This window comes from Oncorhynchus mykiss, chromosome 23 (genome assembly GCF_013265735.2).
Source record: "Oncorhynchus mykiss isolate Arlee chromosome 23, USDA_OmykA_1.1, whole genome shotgun sequence".
Lineage (NCBI taxonomy): Eukaryota > Metazoa > Chordata > Actinopteri > Salmoniformes > Salmonidae > Oncorhynchus > Oncorhynchus mykiss.
In genome coordinates this window covers 42,892,995-42,911,441 of record NC_048587.1, presented here as the reverse complement: position 1 = coordinate 42,911,441, position 18,447 = coordinate 42,892,995, and the positions used below count along the sequence as shown (strand labels likewise).

General features: G+C 46.1%; 1 protein-coding gene across 2 annotated transcripts in view; it reads right to left on the bottom strand.

The window, feature by feature from the left end:
* Positions 1-1,107: 1,107 nt before the first annotated feature.
* Positions 1,108-18,447, bottom strand: part of map2k6 (mitogen-activated protein kinase kinase 6) — a 56,260-nt gene continuing 38,920 nt past the window's right edge. The window contains exons 6-12 of one of the 2 annotated variants that reach the window (XM_021581080.2): positions 8,650-8,766; positions 7,393-7,444; positions 6,398-6,525; positions 5,462-5,539; positions 3,977-4,116; positions 2,579-2,624; positions 1,108-2,264 (exon numbers count right to left, since the gene is read on the bottom strand). In XM_021581080.2, the coding sequence (XP_021436755.1) occupies positions 2,187-2,264; positions 2,579-2,624; positions 3,977-4,116; positions 5,462-5,539; positions 6,398-6,525; positions 7,393-7,444; positions 8,650-8,766 (639 nt within the window). In that variant the 3' untranslated portion in view covers positions 1,108-2,186. The other variant, XM_036960499.1, reaches the window with a different exon arrangement.

The window sequence follows — 18,447 nt, the reverse complement described above, 5'->3', positions numbered from 1 at the left end:
TACACAGTACCCCATAATGTACCTCACTATACACAGTACCCCATAATGTACCTCACTATACACAGTACCCCATAATGTACCTCACTATACACAGTACCCCATAATGTACCTCACTATACACAGTACCCCATAATGTACCTCACTATACACAGTACCCCAAAATGACAAAGTGAAAACACATGTATACATTTTAGCAAATGTTTTGAAAATAAAATAAATATCTAATTTACATAGGGGTGTGAATACTTGAGTCAGCTGGAAGTCTTTCTGGGTAAGTCTAAGAGTTTTCAACACCTGGATTATGCAACATTTGCCCATTATTCTATTTAAAATGTTCTGTCAAATTGGTTGTTGATCATTGCTAGACAACCATTTTCAAGTCTTGCCATAAAATGTTCAAGTAGATTTCAGTCAAAACTGTAACTCAGCCACTCAGGAACATTCACTGTCTTCTTAGTAAGCAACTCCAGTGTAGATTTGGCTTTGTGTTTTAGGTCATTGTCGTGCTGAAAGCAGTGGAGGCTGCTGACTGACCTTACAGATAATTGTATGTGTGGGGTACAGAGATGAGTCATTAAAAAATGTTAAAAGCTACTATTGCACACAGAATGAGTAAAAACTAAATTAAGCACATTTTTACTCCTGAATTTATGCAGGCTTGCCATAACAAAGGTGTTGAAAACTTACCTCAAGACATTTTAGTTTTGAATTTGTATTAATTTGTACAAATTTGGGAAAACACAATTCGGTGGACCATTCTTGATACACACGGGAAACTGCTGCGCTTGATAAACCCAGCAGCATTGTAGTTGACACAAACCGGTGCGCCCCCGGGCACCTACTACCATAACCCGTTCAAAGGCACTTAACTTTTGTCTTGCCCATTCACCCTATGACAATCCATGTCTCAATTGTCTCATCTACACTGATTGAAGTGGATTTAACAAGTGGCATCAATAAGGGATCATAGCTTTCACCTGGTCAGTCTATGTAATGGAAAGAGCAGTTGTCCTTAATGTATAGTCAGTGTATAAGGCTTGCGTTATGAGTAACTGTTTCAGTACAGCATTACCTGTCAAGTGCGACACACAATAAATACACACACAGTAAAATAAGAAAGTTATCTATTGTTAATGTAGAGTTTTCAAAGGGAAAAAAACAGCAGTTAATAAATAAGCGCACTGGAATATACTGTCAGTATCTCATCAGTATAAATAAAAGCTAAATATCTTTAAAATAATAACTGTATAACTTATCTCCAGTTCTATTCGAGTTGAACAGAATAATATTCAGGAAGTGACTAGGAAGGATTAGATGCACCCCTCCCACAACAATGACATCGCCCACATATATCTCACAACACATGCATGGAAGGCTTCCACCCACCCACCCAAACACACAGCCCACAACATTAGAGAGCAGTTGAGAGCAAACTGCAGTAACATACTTTGAAGAACCCATTGCAGTTCTGACTGAGGCCTCCAGCCTGTCTAGCGGTCTACAGCTCAACCATTGGACAGTCATAGAATTTGAATCTCTCTGTTTATCTAAGGGGACTGAAACCCACTCATTATATAGTAGATATGTTCTGTACATGTGCAGTCTATTAGTAAACCAATGCAACTTTCTTTGAGTATAATACAAACATTTAGATTATACATATGTATATTTATCACTTTTAGTTGTTTTTAAAACTCTGTTTTATGTTTTCACACCAGGTTTAAAAATATATTAGAGATTGACCAATAGCACAGGGCATAATCCACACGTTCCTAAATTCACTAACATCCAAATCACTGTTTGAGCAGTGGGTCTAGTACAGTAACAAGGGTGGGACAAAATTAGAGTCGGCGGGAGTCGCATTTCATACAGTTAAATTAATCCAGATTACACATGGCCCGGCCCACCAATCATCAAAACAACAGTAAATTACACGTTGCCCCACTGCCTATATCTAATATGTGAGGGCCTTGAGGCTTTAAGGCTAACTCCTCATTCCTCCAACATGGTTGGGCATCATTCATCTCCTCGGAGTTCCTTTACTGTCCATTTGTATCTGTGCCAGAGGGAGGGGTCGGGAACTGGGGAGGCGTTGTGGAGTTCCGCAGGTAACAGGGTTTGCAATTGGTGCTTTTTTTTAAAGGCCCGCCTCCCCTTGTGGAAATTGGTCAGAGCGTTGTCTTAGATCAGTCCCCGAGGATGACCTTGACAAAGCAAGCCACGTCAGTCTTTTTGGATTCGTGGGAGATGAAAAAAGGATGTTGCTGGGATGAAGAGAAGAAAAGATAAATTGTCTCATTTATTTTCTTAAGTGATTCATGTAAAATCAAATAAAGTAGAAAAATAATATACTCAACAAAAGTTTGATATATAATCAATAGCATTGATTGGATATAAATTAAGTGGGGAGATTATTTCAAAACAAATTATTACTGGACTAAGTCTGCCATCTAGTGGTCAACTGTTAGTAATGGAAGAGGACATACTCACATTCACTTTGTATTGAACATTTCTTAGAGTTGAAAATAAAGTGTGTAACTAAATAATAAGACATCTCCAAAGTTCAAAACACACTCACCATGAGTTCTGGGTAGTTTGGCCGCTCTTTGGAATTTTTCTTTAAGCTGGGAATGAAAAGGGCAATGAGAGAAAGGATTACAACTGCAATGTCTATGATTCATATAGAGATACTGTTAGATGACTCATATCTGGTAATGTGTCTCCCACTCCACTCTACTCCAGATTGAATCAGCTGCAAGCGGACATGGACCTGTCAACGGAGTAAAAACCCAAAGATTGGTAAATTCATCTAGCCAGCTAACTAAACTTCTAGTAATCATGGTCAAATTACTGATCGGGGGGGGGTTGATTTTGTTAATCATTCTCACCCAGATTTCATATTCAAAACTGCAAACATTTATAGCAGTATGGCAAAATGAGTAGAATTGCAGGAAATTAGCTGTAAAACTGAAACAAATTATCATTGCCCCATTGCACGATGTGTAGAAACATATGAAATTAGTTATAAAAATCCAAAATCTTCTTTGCCCCTTGGCAAAAAGTGCAGAATTGCAGCAAACTTTCTTTAAAATGGCAACATTTTCTCTACGCCCCATGTCTAAATGCAGGAACTTAACTTTAAAGCTTACATTTTTTTTCTCTCCGCTGTCAAGAGGGAGGCTGCTAAAATCTTTTGCTCGCAAGGTGGGGGCTCCCAAAGGGCTAGTGTCGGCCCCTCATGATTAGTTCAGATTGTGTGGCCACCCAGAACAAAGTTGCTCATCCCTGCTGTAGGTAATACGTTCCCATTTCGGACAGCCATAAAACTGAAAAATTAGGGCCTACATTGAACAACACAACATACCAAGATGACCATTAGCAAGGTTTTATGGTGGGAAAAAATGTAATTTATCTTCTGTACTGTAGGCCTACATGTAAAACAAATGTAAAACCTTTTAGGGTTGTGTGAAGGGAAAAACGGCATGAGTAGATATTAAATAATTGGTGTGGAGGCCTAACAGTGCGCGGTAGACATAACAGGCTGGTGAGAATGCACATTTAGACACATTCCACAGAGGGTAGCCTAGTCTCTGGAACCCAGGCACATGCATCACATTCTGTCCTGGTCATAAAGTACTTGTGGCTATTACAACAACAACTGGAAAAATTGTCAAGAGAAATTCACTTGTGAGTCTCAATCCAGCAAGCGCTCAAGTAGGACTCATACAATAGCCAAAGACCTTGAGTGGAATTAGACGAGGCAAAGTACAGAAAGAAAATACTGACATAACTGACATTGACAACACTTTTGTAGGGCCTAAATTATGTACAGGTAAGCCTGGTCCCAGATCTGCTTCTGATGTCTTGCCAAATCCAATGGTCGCCGTCATGACAAATATAACAACGACCATAGACTTGGAAAGACAGCCCAAACAGATATGGGACCAGGCTAGCTTTACAGGAGAGGAGAACGTACCACAGGGAGGTGAAGTCAACAAACTCAGGGGAGAACTGGTCAGCAGGAAGATGGGGGGATGGTTCCTCCACCACCTGCTTCAGCTGCTGGAAAGGGGTGCCCCACGAGTCATAGGGAAAACGCAAGATGGCCAGCTCAATCTGAAGAGGGGGGCACAGGATATTACAGGGAATGAGATGACAGGGAACAGGATATCACAGGGCACTGCTAGAGAGCAGGCTAATCATGGGTTGCATGTTTCGTCACAATATTATTTTGAACATTTGTTTTATACTGATGAGCAACTGAGCATTCTACTCAATGCATCGTCAATGAGCGCTGATGAGCATTTCATCAAAAGTGCATTAGTGGCTTGGAAATACAATGCCATTCAAAGAGAGGCAAATCATTTGTGGTAAAACCTTTTGATGTCGCCAGATTGACTTTCGATGCAGTATAACGGTAGCTAGTTAGCTAAGATCGAGAGGTCACCTGATTTAAAATAGCTAACGTTAGCATTGCTAGCTATTTTTGAGGAACTTTGCTGGCTAATGACAATATTGCCGTATGTCGAAAGTAAATTTGACAACATGATAATGCTGGCAAAGTTGTTTCCTACTAAACATTTGACTACTTTAGCAATATAATCGTATTTCCAGGCACTGTAATGTAATTTACACTAAACAGTCGTTAGCCTCCGCCCAGAATGACTGGGATTATCACGACTTTAGGGCACCAGTATTGCGCCACCGGTAGAGGGTGGCTTTAGAACATTCAAAACAATGGCATGAAGCGACCTAGTAATGGAGGTGCAATGCAGGAATGCAGCATTGTATTGTTGTACATAAAATGCACTAAGCTAAAGATTCTGTCGTTAAACGCCAGAAATTGGGTGATTTGTGACATTAGACCCCTCAAATTCAACTCTGGACCTTGAATACAGTTCCACTGTGTTTTTTCATTGTTCTCCTCTAATCGGCACCGGTTTAGACCTTGGACACCAGGCGGGTGCAATTAATTATCAGGTAGAAGAGAAAACCAGCAGTCTCCGGAGGTTAGGAGTTGAATACCCCTGCCCTAGACAGTTACATTTCTGAAAACTACCATTGGCAGCTGGAGGATCATCACGTTCTTTTGACACCAAACTGATATTGGGTGTGATAGAATTTAGGATGTGCAAATGAGAGAGAGGAATATGTAACAGCTCTCCTGGAGCAGAGCAGTAGAGGGTCATCATGTCTCACTGAAAGACAAAAGCTTTTCTTGAACATGAAAAACATGTTCTATTAGCACAATAATTATTTTAAATTCAATAACTTTTTTTTCTCCACTTTTGACTATTACTAGCAATGTACAAAATGTCACCCAGGAAAACTAAAATAAAACATTTAATCTGTGGTTACTGTAGCATTAATAAAATAAAATAGGCCTACTAGTGTAATAATCACTTTTTTTATAATTATAAATGAATAATCTGCATAAGTACAAATTTGAATAGAGACTCACCATAGTGATTCCTAAACTCCAAATGTCAGACTTGACGTTGTAGCCTTTCTGATTAATCTCTGGGTTGATCCTCTCTGGCTGGGGGACAGAACAGAACCGCACACACACACACACACACACACGAGACCCGGATAATATCACTTTAGTATTGCAAACTAACATTAGTTGTCCTAGACGACCCAAACTCCCCCCATCATCTGTACCTCAAACACACACAACCCATTCTGTTCTCGGAGTGCTACCAGGCCTTAAATTGCTCAGCCAATCAAAGGCTCTGTGGACACACAGCAGTTAAAAGCTAACCGTGGTTATTAAAGGGCATGGCTAATGACATAACATAGAGACCTGTAGCACTGAAACATTCAGGCAGCAAGCAGTCAGCTCAGTCAAACTTGTACAATAATTAATTAACATCATGTATCATATCTATGTTCTGTAAACAGTTATTCACTGAGCCAGCATTTGGGCTCCCGAGTGACGCAGTGGTCTAAGGCATCACTAGACACCCTGGATCGATTCCAGGCTGTATCACAACCGTCCGTGATTGAGAGTCCCATAGGGTGGTGCACAATTGGCCCAGCGTCGTCCGGGTTTGACCGTGTAGGCCGTCATTGTAAATATTAATAATAAATAACTGACTTGCCTAGTTAAATAAAGGTTAAATGTATTAAAAAACATTTTTTTTTAAGTAACATTGTATGAATTGGAATTCGTAATAGGTCATGTGAATTGTAGGAAATGTAATTATTTTCATACTATTTTTGCAGGACATAACATAATTGGATGACGTACACAGCTGTCCAACAGTTTTGGGGACCCGCTTTGGCTCATGAGCATCTTTAAGCCTAAATCTTTATAGTTTGATTTTACTGAGTAGACATATATTTTGTATATCTTTTAAAACCCCTATACCTCTCCTACCACACACCCACTTACCGCCATGTAGGGCTTGCAGCCGGCGTCTATGGTCTTGGCCACGGAGTCCACCAGGTAACCACTGATCCCAAAGTCACACATCTTCACCTGGCCCTGTGTGTTGATCAATACATTTGATGGCTTCACATCTGAGGGAGACAGAGGGGAGAAAAAGAGGAGATGGATTGATAGAGAGAGAGAGAAAGAGAGAGGAGGAAAGAGATATGGAAGAGACAGAGGAGTGTGACGGAAGTGAAAGAGAAACAGGGTCATCACTGATTTAATCTGCCGAGTCAGTTAGCCACAGTGACAGAACTGGGAAGCAGATAACAGTCTCAAACACACAGCCCTCAAAACACATTTGCAGCAGGACTGTGGTTGCTGGCTAGGCACAGTTTTCACTTTATTTTAGTAACCTGCAATCATCTTAAATTACTACATGCAATGTTAATACAGAAACAGATGCATGGAACACAGGTTTTAGACACAAGAAATAGAGTCTTTGACCTTTGGTGAGACATGGTTTTAAAGGATGGACACTAGTCCAACTGTTTTAAGGTGTACCCCATAGATAAGCATAATACAGGTAACTGCCAAAATAAAGGAAACACCAACTTTGTGTCTTATTCGGGCATTGGGTCACCACAAGCCGCCAGAACAGCTTCAATGCACCTTGGCATAGATTCTGCAAGTGTCTGAAACTCTATTGGAGGGATGCGACACAATTTCTCCACGAGAAGTTCCATCATTTAGTGTTTTGATGATGGTGGAAAACATTTTCAAGCGCCGCTCCAGAATCTCCCATATGTGTTCAATTGGGTTGAGATCTGGGGACTGAGACGCATATACACATACCCTTTAACCGTGACCCTAAGCATGATGGGATGTTAATTGCTTAATTAACTCAGGAACCACAACATACTGTGTATCCATCATTTACTCAAGTCTTTCCTTTATTTCTGGCAGTAACATATACATATTTGAATATAAAACGTTTTATTTAACTCTGATGTTACCTCGGTGGATCACTGACAGGTTACTGTGCAGATGTTCCAGAGCCTTCACTACCTGTAACCAGGGAGATTAGAACATAAGAACAGAACACCAGCAGATAGAGGAGATTGGGGAATCCATATGGTTGCATCTATTATTTATTCATTCTTATTATATTAAGCACCTAGCATGAATTAACACATTTAGTCAACTACATGTATACCCACGTACAGTAATAGGCTATTCCTCTTTGTCTAGAGACTGACTGATCTGACAACAATACGTTCATAATATACTGTATATTCCTACACATAACCAACCCATGTATTATCCATCTTGGTCTCTAGGCTGACTGATAACTTTAGTCCTACTCATATGAATTAACCTCTACGGGACTGGTGTCCCTAAACCGGGACAGTTGTTGCTCAATATGCAATAATGTGACATTGTAAAAAACTGCCAACTTTCAGGGACATAGACATGTCTTATATGGGCAGAAAGCTTAAATTCTTGTTAATCTAACTGCAGTATCCAATTTACAGTAGCTATTACAGCAAACAAAATATTGTTTGAGGATAGAACACAACAAAACACTTCTCGCGGAAAATGGTTTGATACATTCAACTCTGAAGGTAAATAATGTACTTAAATTCAGTAATCTTGCTCTGATTTGTCATCCTGAGGATCCCAGAGATAACATGTAGCATAGTTTTGTATATTAAAATGTAGGAACTGGGTTCTACAGTTTGACCCCACTGTTGTCTCTGGCTCCACACCCACCCCGAGCAACCATCTAGATGTGTGAAGGTTAGTGTGTATTCTGTAGGGATACTAATGATCCATCATGTATGACATTCCTGGGAGTGTGTAATCTTCAATTGTTTATTACCATAGGATTTTTGTATGTTCTCTATAGTTATGTATTGTTGAACATTCATAAATTCACCGAATTTATATTGAAACAAAATATTGTGTAGGGATGTAATTCTTCACTGGATCAGTCTGAAACTTTGCACACACTGTTGCCATCTTGTGGACAACATCTAAATTACACAGAATCCTCTCTCAATGTATGGCCTCTCTTGCATTTCAAATATGGAACATACAGAAAACGCATGCTTTTACCAAATAATCCCAAATCATCACCTACACTCTATGCCCTATGCATTTGTGGAGATCTGAGAGGATTTGATTGGTATAAGCAATATGGTGAAACTTCTACCAGTATGATTGTACATGGGCCCAATCCAAATGGTCCCCTGCGCCCTAGTCCTACTCACCGAGACAGCCATCTTTCCCAGTATGTCCTCGGGGATGGTCATGCCTTTATCTATCACCTGCTTGTAGAATTTATCCAGAGAAGTGTCCATCAGCTCCATACAGATCCACACATCACCCTGATTACATAACAAGGGGCAATCTTTCATATAGTGGAGGATACAGTATGATGTACAGATGGAGAGATGGAGGGAGTCGAAAGGGGGAGATTGATAGAGGGGTAGAGAGATTGGCGATAGAGAGAAAAATAAATGGAAAGAGGGGAAGACAGAAAGATTGAGAAAGCGGTTGAGGGAGGGATTGGAAAAACACAACAGAGTCAGACCACATTCCTGACACACGGTTCAACTAACAGGAAAGAGCTTTTTCTAATGTGCTCTGCTGTGGAGGGATATCCTGTGGAATGCTCTTCTCTTCAGGAGGAAGGCAACTACATCCAGAAAAATCTGGAATTCTTATTTGTTTATGTTGACTACAACATAAAAAGCTATGCCCTCCCATATCTCTATGGTACCGGTCTGAATGGCAGCACATCATTGTACTCTGTCATTGTATAAATCAAGGCTGTAATGGCAGTGTAGGAAGCCTTATGTTCCATATAGTTAGGAAGAGGACTAAGATAGTAACTCGGTACCTGCCTCTATGCACATACAGATGGGGCCAAATATGTTGGCACCGATGCACGATTCACTGTTTCTCCTCAAATAAGTTTAAATAAAAAAATAAATACAAATTGTTTACACTTGTATTTGTTTAATTAACAACTGGCCACAAAGTCAAAAATGTTCTGGACAATTGTAATTTATCCTACTTGTGCTAAGTTGCAGGTGCCTACACACTAACAAAAAATGCTTCTACAGTATATAGTGACAAAACCATAGCAGATCCCTTTTTGGTGCTATATACAGTGACTTCAGAAAGCATTTACACGCCTTTACTTTTTCTATATATTTCTGTGTTACAGCCTGAATATCAAATGTATTAAATTGAGTTTGTCACTGATATACACACACATGGAATTGTGTTTGTAGAACATGTTAGAAATTAAAAATGAAAAGCTGAAATGTCTTGAGTCGATAAGTATGCAACCCCTTTGTTATGGCAAGCCTAAATAAGTTCAGGAGTAAAAATGTGCTTAACAAACCGCATAATAAGTTGCATGGACTCAATCCGTGTTCAATAATAGTGGTAAACAGGATTTTTGAATTATTACCCCATCTCTGTACCCCACACATGTAATAATCTGTAAGGTCCCTCAATCGAGCAGTGAATTTCAAGCAGAGATTCAACTTCAAAGACCGGCGAGGTTTTTCTGTCATGTATTGTCATGTTGTGTCTTTCTGTCCTTTCCTTTCACCCTGTCTCCCTCTGCTGGTCGTACTAGGTTACCGTTTCTGTCCCTCTTTCCCCCAGCTGTTCCTTGTCTTCTCTGACTACCTCATTCACCCCTTTTCCCACCTGTTCCCTTTTTCCCTCTGATTAGGTCCCTATATCTCTCTCTGTTTCTGCTCCTGTCTTTGTCGGATTCTTGTTTGTGTGTCTCATGCCTGAACCAGACTATCATCGTGTTTGCTGCAACCTTGTCCTGTCCTGTCGGAATCTACCTGTCCATCTGAGCCCACGTGTGTTCATCATTAAAGAAACTCTGTTTGTTAATTCGCTTTTGGGTCCTCATTCACGCACCTGACAGAAGAATCCGACCAAGAATGGACCCAGCGACTTCGGATCCTCTCCACTCAGCCGTCGAGATCCAGGGAGCGATGCTAGGCAGACACGAGCAGGAATTGTCTGCTGCTCGACATGCCGTTGAGACCCTGGCCACCCAAGTCTCCAACCTCACAGAACAGGTTCACCATCTCCGCCTCGATCCACCGGCCACTTCCAGGGCTTTCGAATCTCCGGAGCCCAGAATCAATAACCCGCCGTGTTACTCTGGGGAGCCCACTGAATGCCGCTCGTTCCTCACCCAGTGTGATATTGTGTTTTCTCTCCAGCCCAACACTTACGCCAGGAGCACTGCTCGTGTCGCCTACGTCATATCTCTCCTTACTGGACGGGCTCGTGAGTGGGGCACGGCAATCTGGGAGGCAAGGGCTGAGTGTACTAACCAGTATCAGGACTTTAAGGAGGAGATGATACGGGTTTTTGATCGATCTGTTTTTGGGGAGGAGGCTTCCAGGGCCCTGTCTTCCCTATGTCAAGGCAATCGATCCATAACAGACTACTCTATTGAGTTTCGCACTCTTGCTGCCTCCAGTGGCTGGAACGAGCCGGCTTTGCTCGCTCGTCTTCTGGAGGGTCTCCGCGCAGAGGTAAAGGATGAGATTCTCTCCCGGGAGGTTCCTTCCAGCGTGGATTCCTTGATTGAACTCGCTATTCGCATTGAGCGACGGGTTGATCTTCGTCACCGAGCTCGTGGAAAGGAGCTCGCGTTCTCCGTTGCCCCCCTCTCCGCATCACTACCATCTTCCTCTGCCGGCTCGGGAGCTGAGCCTATGCAGCTGGGAGGTATCCGCATCTCGACTAAGGAGAGGGAACGGAGAATCACCAACCGCCTCTGTCTCTATTGCGGTTCTGCTGGTCATTTTGTCACTTCATGTCCAGTAAAAGCCAGAGCTCATCAGTAAGCGGAGGGCTACTGGTGAGCGCTACTACTCCTGTCTCTCCTTCAAGATCCTGCACTACCTTGTCGGTCCATCTACGCTGGACCGGTTCGTCAGCTTCCTGCAGTGCCTTAATAGACTCTGGGGCGGAGGGCTGTTTTATGGACGAGACCTGGGCTCGGGAACATGACATTCCTCTCAGACAGTTAAGGGAGTCCACGGCCTTGTTCGCCCTGGATGGTAGTCCTCTCCCCAGGATTCAGCGTGAGACGCTACCTTTAACCCTCACTGTTTCTGGTAATCATAGCGAAACCATTTCTTTTTTAATTTTTCGTTCACCTTTTACACCTGTTGTTTTGGGCCATCCCTGGCTAGTTTGTCATAATCCTTCCATTAATTGGTCTAGTAATTCTATCCTCTCCTGGAACGTCTCTTGTCATGTGAAATGTTTAATGTCTGCTATCCCTCCTGTTTCCTCTGTCTCTTCTTCACAGGAGGAGCCTGGTGATTTGACAGGGGTGCCGGAGGAATATCACGATCTGCGCACGGTGTTCAGTCGGTCCAGGGCCACCTCTCTTCCTCCACACCGGTCGTATGATTGTAGTATTGATCTCCTTCCGGGAACCACTCCCCCCCGGGGTAGACTATACTCTCTGTCGGCTCCCGAACGTAAGGCTCTCGAGGATTATTTGTCTGTAGCTCTTGACGCCGGTACCATAGTCCCCTCCTCCTCTCCCGCCGGAGCGGGGTTTTTTTTTGTCAAGAAGAAGGACGGGTCTCTGCGCCCCTGCATAGATTATCGAGGGCTGAATGACATAACAGTGAAGAATCGTTATCCGCTTCCTCTTATGTCTTCAGCCTTCGAGATCCTGCAGGGAGCCAGGTTTTTCACTAAGTTGGACCTTCGTAACGCTTACCATCTCGTGCGCATCAGGGAGGGGGACGAGTGGAAGACGGCGTTTAACACTCCGTTAGGGCACTTTGAATACCGGGTTTTTCCTTTCGGCCTCGCTAACGCTCCAGCTGTCTTTCAGGCATTAGTCAATGATGTCCTGAGAGACATGCTGAACATCTTTGTTTTCGTTTACCTTGACGATATCCTGATTTTTTCACCGTCACTCCAGATTCATGTTCAGCACGTTCGACGTGTCCTCCAGCGCCTTTTAGAGAATTGTCTTTTTGTGAAGGCTGAGAAGTGCACTTTTCATGCCTCCTCCGTCACATTTCTCGGTTCTGTTATTTCCGCTGAAGGCATTAAGATGGATCCCGCTAAGGTCCAAGCTGTCATTGATTGGCCCGCCCCTAAGTCACGCGTCGAGCTGCAGCGCTTTCTCGGCTTCGCGAACTTCTATCGTCGTTTCATCCGTAATTTCGGTCAGGTGGCAGCTCCTCTCACAGCCCTTACTTCTGTCAAGACGTGCTTTAAGTGGTCCGTTTCCGCCCAGGGAGCTTTTGATCTCCTCAAGAATCGTTTTACATCCGCTCCTATCCTTGTTACACCTGACGTCTCTAGACAGTTCGTTGTCGAGGTTGACGCGTCAGAGGTGGGCGTGGGAGCCATTCTTTCTCAGCGCTCCCTCTCTGACGACAAGGTCCACCCATGCGCGTATTTTTCTCATCGCCTGTCGCCGTCGGAACGTAACTATGATGTGGGAAACCGCGAACTGCTCGCCATCCGGTTAGCCCTAGGCGAATGGCGACAGTGGTTGGAGGGGGCGACCGTTCCTTTTGTCGTTTGGACTGACCATAGGAACCTTGAGTACATCCGTTCTGCCAAACGACTTAATGCGCGTCAGGCGCGTTGGGCGCTGTTTTTCGCTCGTTTCGAGTTCGTGATTTCTTATCGTCCGGGCTCTAAGAACACCAAGCCTGATGCTTTATCTCGTCTCTTCAGTTCTTCAGTAGCCTCCACTGACCCCGAGGGGATTCTCCCTGAGGGGCGTGTTGTCGGGTTGACTGTCTGGGGAATTGAGAGGCAGGTAAAGCAAGCGCTCACTCACACTCCGTCGCCGCGCGCTTGTCCTAGGAACCTTCTTTTCGTTCCCGTTCCTACTCGTCTGGCCGTTCTTCAGTGGGCTCACTCTGCCAAGTTAGCCGGCCACCCTGGCGTTCGGGGTACGCTTGCTTCCATTCGCCAGCGTTTTTGGTGGCCCACCCGGGAGCATGACACGCGTCGTTTCGTGGCTGCTTGTTCGGTCTGCGCGCAGACTAAGTCCGGTAACTCCCCTCCTGCCGGCCGTCTCAGGCCGCTTCCCATTCCCTCTCGACCGTGGTCTCACATCGCCTTAGATTTTGTCACCGGACTGCCTTCGTCAGCGGGGAAGACTGTTATTCTTACGGTTGTCGATAGGTTCTCTAAGGCGGCTCATTTCATTCCCCTTGCTAAGCTTCCTTCTGCTAAAGAGACGGCACAAATCATCACCGAGAATGTTTTCAGAATTCATGGCCTTCCGTCAGACGTCGTTTCGGACAGAGGTCCGCAATTCACGTCTCAATTTTGGAGGGAGTTTTGCCGTTTGATTGGGGCTTCCGTCAGTCTCTCTTCCGGCTTTCACCCCCAGTCTAACGGTCAAGCAGAACGGGCCAATCAGACTATTGGTCGCATCTTACGCAGTCTTTCTTTTCGCAACCCTGCGTCTTGGTCAGAACAGCTCCCCTGGGCAGAATACGCCCACAACTCGCTTCCTTCGTCTGCGACCGGGCTATCTCCTTTTCAGAGTAGCCTCGGGTACCAGCCTCCGCTGTTCTCATCTCAGTTCGCCGAGTCCAGCGTCCCCTCCGCTCAGGCTTTTGTCCAACGTTGCGAGCGCACCTGGAAGAGGGTCAGGTCTGCACTTTGCCGTTATAGGACGCAGACTGTGAGGGCTGCTAATAAGCGTAGAACTAAGAGTCCTAGATATTGTCGCGGTCAGAGAGTTTGGCTCTCCACTCAGAACCTTCCCCTTAAGACGGCTTCTCGCAAGTTGACCCCGCGGTTCATTGGTCCGTTCCGTATTTCTCGGGTCATTAATCCTGTCGCAGTTCGACTTCTTCTTCCGCGATACCTTCGTCGCGTCCACCCGGTCTTCCATGTCTCCTGTATCAAGCCCGTTCTTCGCGCCCCCGCTCGTCTTCCCCCCCCCCCCCCCATCCTTGTCGAGGGCGCACCCATCTACAGGGTCCGTAGGATTTTGGACATGCGTCCTCGGGGCCGTGGTCACCAGTACCTCGTAGATTGGGAGGGGTACGGTCCTGAGGAGAGGAGTTGGGTTCCCTCTCGGGACGTGCTGGACCGTGCGCTGATCGAGGATTTCCTCCGTTGCCGCCAGGTTTCCTCCTCGAGTGCGCCAGGAGGCGCTCGGTGAGTGGGGGGGTACTGTCATGTATTGTCATGTTGTGTCTTTCTGTCCTTTCCTTTCACCCTGTCTCCCTCTGCTGGTCGTACTAGGTTACCGTTTCTGTCCCTCTTTCCCCCAGCTGTTCCTTGTCTTCTCTGACTACCTCATTCACCCCTTTTCCCACCTGTTCCCTTTTTCCCTCTGATTAGGTCCCTATATCTCTCTCTGTTTCTGCTCCTGTCTTTGTCGGATTCTTGTTTGTGTGTCTCATGCCTGAACCAGACTATCATCGTGTTTGCTGCAACCTTGTCCTGTCCTGTCGGAATCTACCTGTCCATCTGAGCCCACGTGTGTTCATCATTAAAGAAACTCTGTTTGTTAATTCGCTTTTGGGTCCTCATTCACGCACCTGACAGAAGAATCCGACCAAGAATGGACCCAGCGACTTCGGATCCTCTCCACTCAGCCGTCGAGATCCAGGGAGCGATGCTAGGCAGACACGAGCAGGAATTGTCTGCTGCTCGACATGCCGTTGAGACCCTGGCCACCCAAGTCTCCAACCTCACAGAACAGGTTCACCATCTCCGCCTCGATCCACCGGCCACTTCCAGGGCTTTCGAATCTCCGGAGCCCAGAATCAATAACCCGCCGTGTTACTCTGGGGAGCCCACTGAATGCCGCTCGTTCCTCACCCAGTGTGATATTGTGTTTTCTCTCCAGCCCAACACTTACGCCAGGAGCACTGCTCGTGTCGCCTACGTCATATCTCTCCTTACTGGACGGGCTCGTGAGTGGGGCACGGCAATCTGGGAGGCAAGGGCTGAGTGTACTAACCAGTATCAGGACTTTAAGGAGGAGATGATACGGGTTTTTGATCGATCTGTTTTTGGGGAGGAGGCTTCCAGGGCCCTGTCTTCCCTATGTCAAGGCAATCGATCCATAACAGACTACTCTATTGAGTTTCGCACTCTTGCTGCCTCCAGTGGCTGGAACGAGCCGGCTTTGCTCGCTCGTCTTCTGGAGGGTCTCCGCGCAGAGGTAAAGGATGAGATTCTCTCCCGGGAGGTTCCTTCCAGCGTGGATTCCTTGATTGAACTCGCTATTCGCATTGAGCGACGGGTTGATCTTCGTCACCGAGCTCGTGGAAAGGAGCTCGCGTTCTCCGTTGCCCCCCTCTCCGCATCACTACCATCTTCCTCTGCCGGCTCGGGAGCTGAGCCTATGCAGCTGGGAGGTATCCGCATCTCGACTAAGGAGAGGGAACGGAGAATCACCAACCGCCTCTGTCTCTATTGCGGTTCTGCTGGTCATTTTGTCACTTCATGTCCAGTAAAAGCCAGAGCTCATCAGTAAGCGGAGGGCTACTGGTGAGCGCTACTACTCCTGTCTCTCCTTCAAGATCCTGCACTACCTTGTCGGTCCATCTACGCTGGACCGGTTCGTCAGCTTCCTGCAGTGCCTTAATAGACTCTGGGGCGGAGGGCTGTTTTATGGACGAGACCTGGGCTCGGGAACATGACATTCCTCTCAGACAGTTAAGGGAGTCCACGGCCTTGTTCGCCCTGGATGGTAGTCCTCTCCCCAGGATTCAGCGTGAGACGCTACCTTTAACCCTCACTGTTTCTGGTAATCATAGCGAAACCATTTCTTTTTTAATTTTTCGTTCACCTTTTACACCTGTTGTTTTGGGCCATCCCTGGCTAGTTTGTCATAATCCTTCCATTAATTGGTCTAGTAATTCTATCCTCTCCTGGAACGTCTCTTGTCATGTGAAATGTTTAATGTCTGCTATCCCTCCTGTTTCCTCTGTCTCTTCTTCACAGGAGGAGCCTGGTGATTTGACAGGGGTGCCGGAGGAATATCACGATCTGCGCACGGTGTTCAGTCGGTCCAGGGCCACCTCTCTTCCTCCACACCGGTCGTATGATTGTAGTATTGATCTCCTTCCGGGAACCACTCCCCCCCGGGGTAGACTATACTCTCTGTCGGCTCCCGAACGTAAGGCTCTCGAGGATTATTTGTCTGTAGCTCTTGACGCCGGTACCATAGTCCCCTCCTCCTCTCCCGCCGGAGCGGGGTTTTTTTTTGTCAAGAAGAAGGACGGGTCTCTGCGCCCCTGCATAGATTATCGAGGGCTGAATGACATAACAGTGAAGAATCGTTATCCGCTTCCTCTTATGTCTTCAGCCTTCGAGATCCTGCAGGGAGCCAGGTTTTTCACTAAGTTGGACCTTCGTAACGCTTACCATCTCGTGCGCATCAGGGAGGGGGACGAGTGGAAGACGGCGTTTAACACTCCGTTAGGGCACTTTGAATACCGGGTTCTTCCTTTCGGCCTCGCTAACGCTCCAGCTGTCTTTCAGGCATTAGTCAATGATGTCCTGAGAGACATGCTGAACATCTTTGTTTTCGTTTACCTTGACGATATCCTGATTTTTTCACCGTCACTCCAGATTCATGTTCAGCACGTTCGACGTGTCCTCCAGCGCCTTTTAGAGAATTGTCTTTTTGTGAAGGCTGAGAAGTGCACTTTTCATGCCTCCTCCGTCACATTTCTCGGTTCTGTTATTTCCGCTGAAGGCATTAAGATGGATCCCGCTAAGGTCCAAGCTGTCATTGATTGGCCCGCCCCTAAGTCACGCGTCGAGCTGCAGCGCTTTCTCGGCTTCGCGAACTTCTATCGTCGTTTCATCCGTAATTTCGGTCAGGTGGCAGCTCCTCTCACAGCCCTTACTTCTGTCAAGACGTGCTTTAAGTGGTCCGTTTCCGCCCAGGGAGCTTTTGATCTCCTCAAGAATCGTTTTACATCCGCTCCTATCCTTGTTACACCTGACGTCTCTAGACAGTTCGTTGTCGAGGTTGACGCGTCAGAGGTGGGCGTGGGAGCCATTCTTTCTCAGCGCTCCCTCTCTGACGACAAGGTCCACCCATGCGCGTATTTTTCTCATCGCCTGTCGCCGTCGGAACGTAACTATGATGTGGGAAACCGCGAACTGCTCGCCATCCGGTTAGCCCTAGGCGAATGGCGACAGTGGTTGGAGGGGGCGACCGTTCCTTTTGTCGTTTGGACTGACCATAGGAACCTTGAGTACATCCGTTCTGCCAAACGACTTAATGCGCGTCAGGCGCGTTGGGCGCTGTTTTTCGCTCGTTTCGAGTTCGTGATTTCTTATCGTCCGGGCTCTAAGAACACCAAGCCTGATGCTTTATCTCGTCTCTTCAGTTCTTCAGTAGCCTCCACTGACCCCGAGGGGATTCTCCCTGAGGGGCGTGTTGTCGGGTTGACTGTCTGGGGAATTGAGAGGCAGGTAAAGCAAGCGCTCACTCACACTCCGTCGCCGCGCGCTTGTCCTAGGAACCTTCTTTTCGTTCCCGTTCCTACTCGTCTGGCCGTTCTTCAGTGGGCTCACTCTGCCAAGTTAGCCGGCCACCCTGGCGTTCGGGGTACGCTTGCTTCCATTCGCCAGCGTTTTTGGTGGCCCACCCGGGAGCATGACACGCGTCGTTTCGTGGCTGCTTGTTCGGTCTGCGCGCAGACTAAGTCCGGTAACTCCCCTCCTGCCGGCCGTCTCAGGCCGCTTCCCATTCCCTCTCGACCGTGGTCTCACATCGCCTTAGATTTTGTCACCGGACTGCCTTCGTCAGCGGGGAAGACTGTTATTCTTACGGTTGTCGATAGGTTCTCTAAGGCGGCTCATTTCATTCCCCTTGCTAAGCTTCCTTCTGCTAAAGAGACGGCACAAATCATCACCGAGAATGTTTTCAGAATTCATGGCCTTCCGTCAGACGTCGTTTCGGACAGAGGTCCGCAATTCACGTCTCAATTTTGGAGGGAGTTTTGCCGTTTGATTGGGGCTTCCGTCAGTCTCTCTTCCGGCTT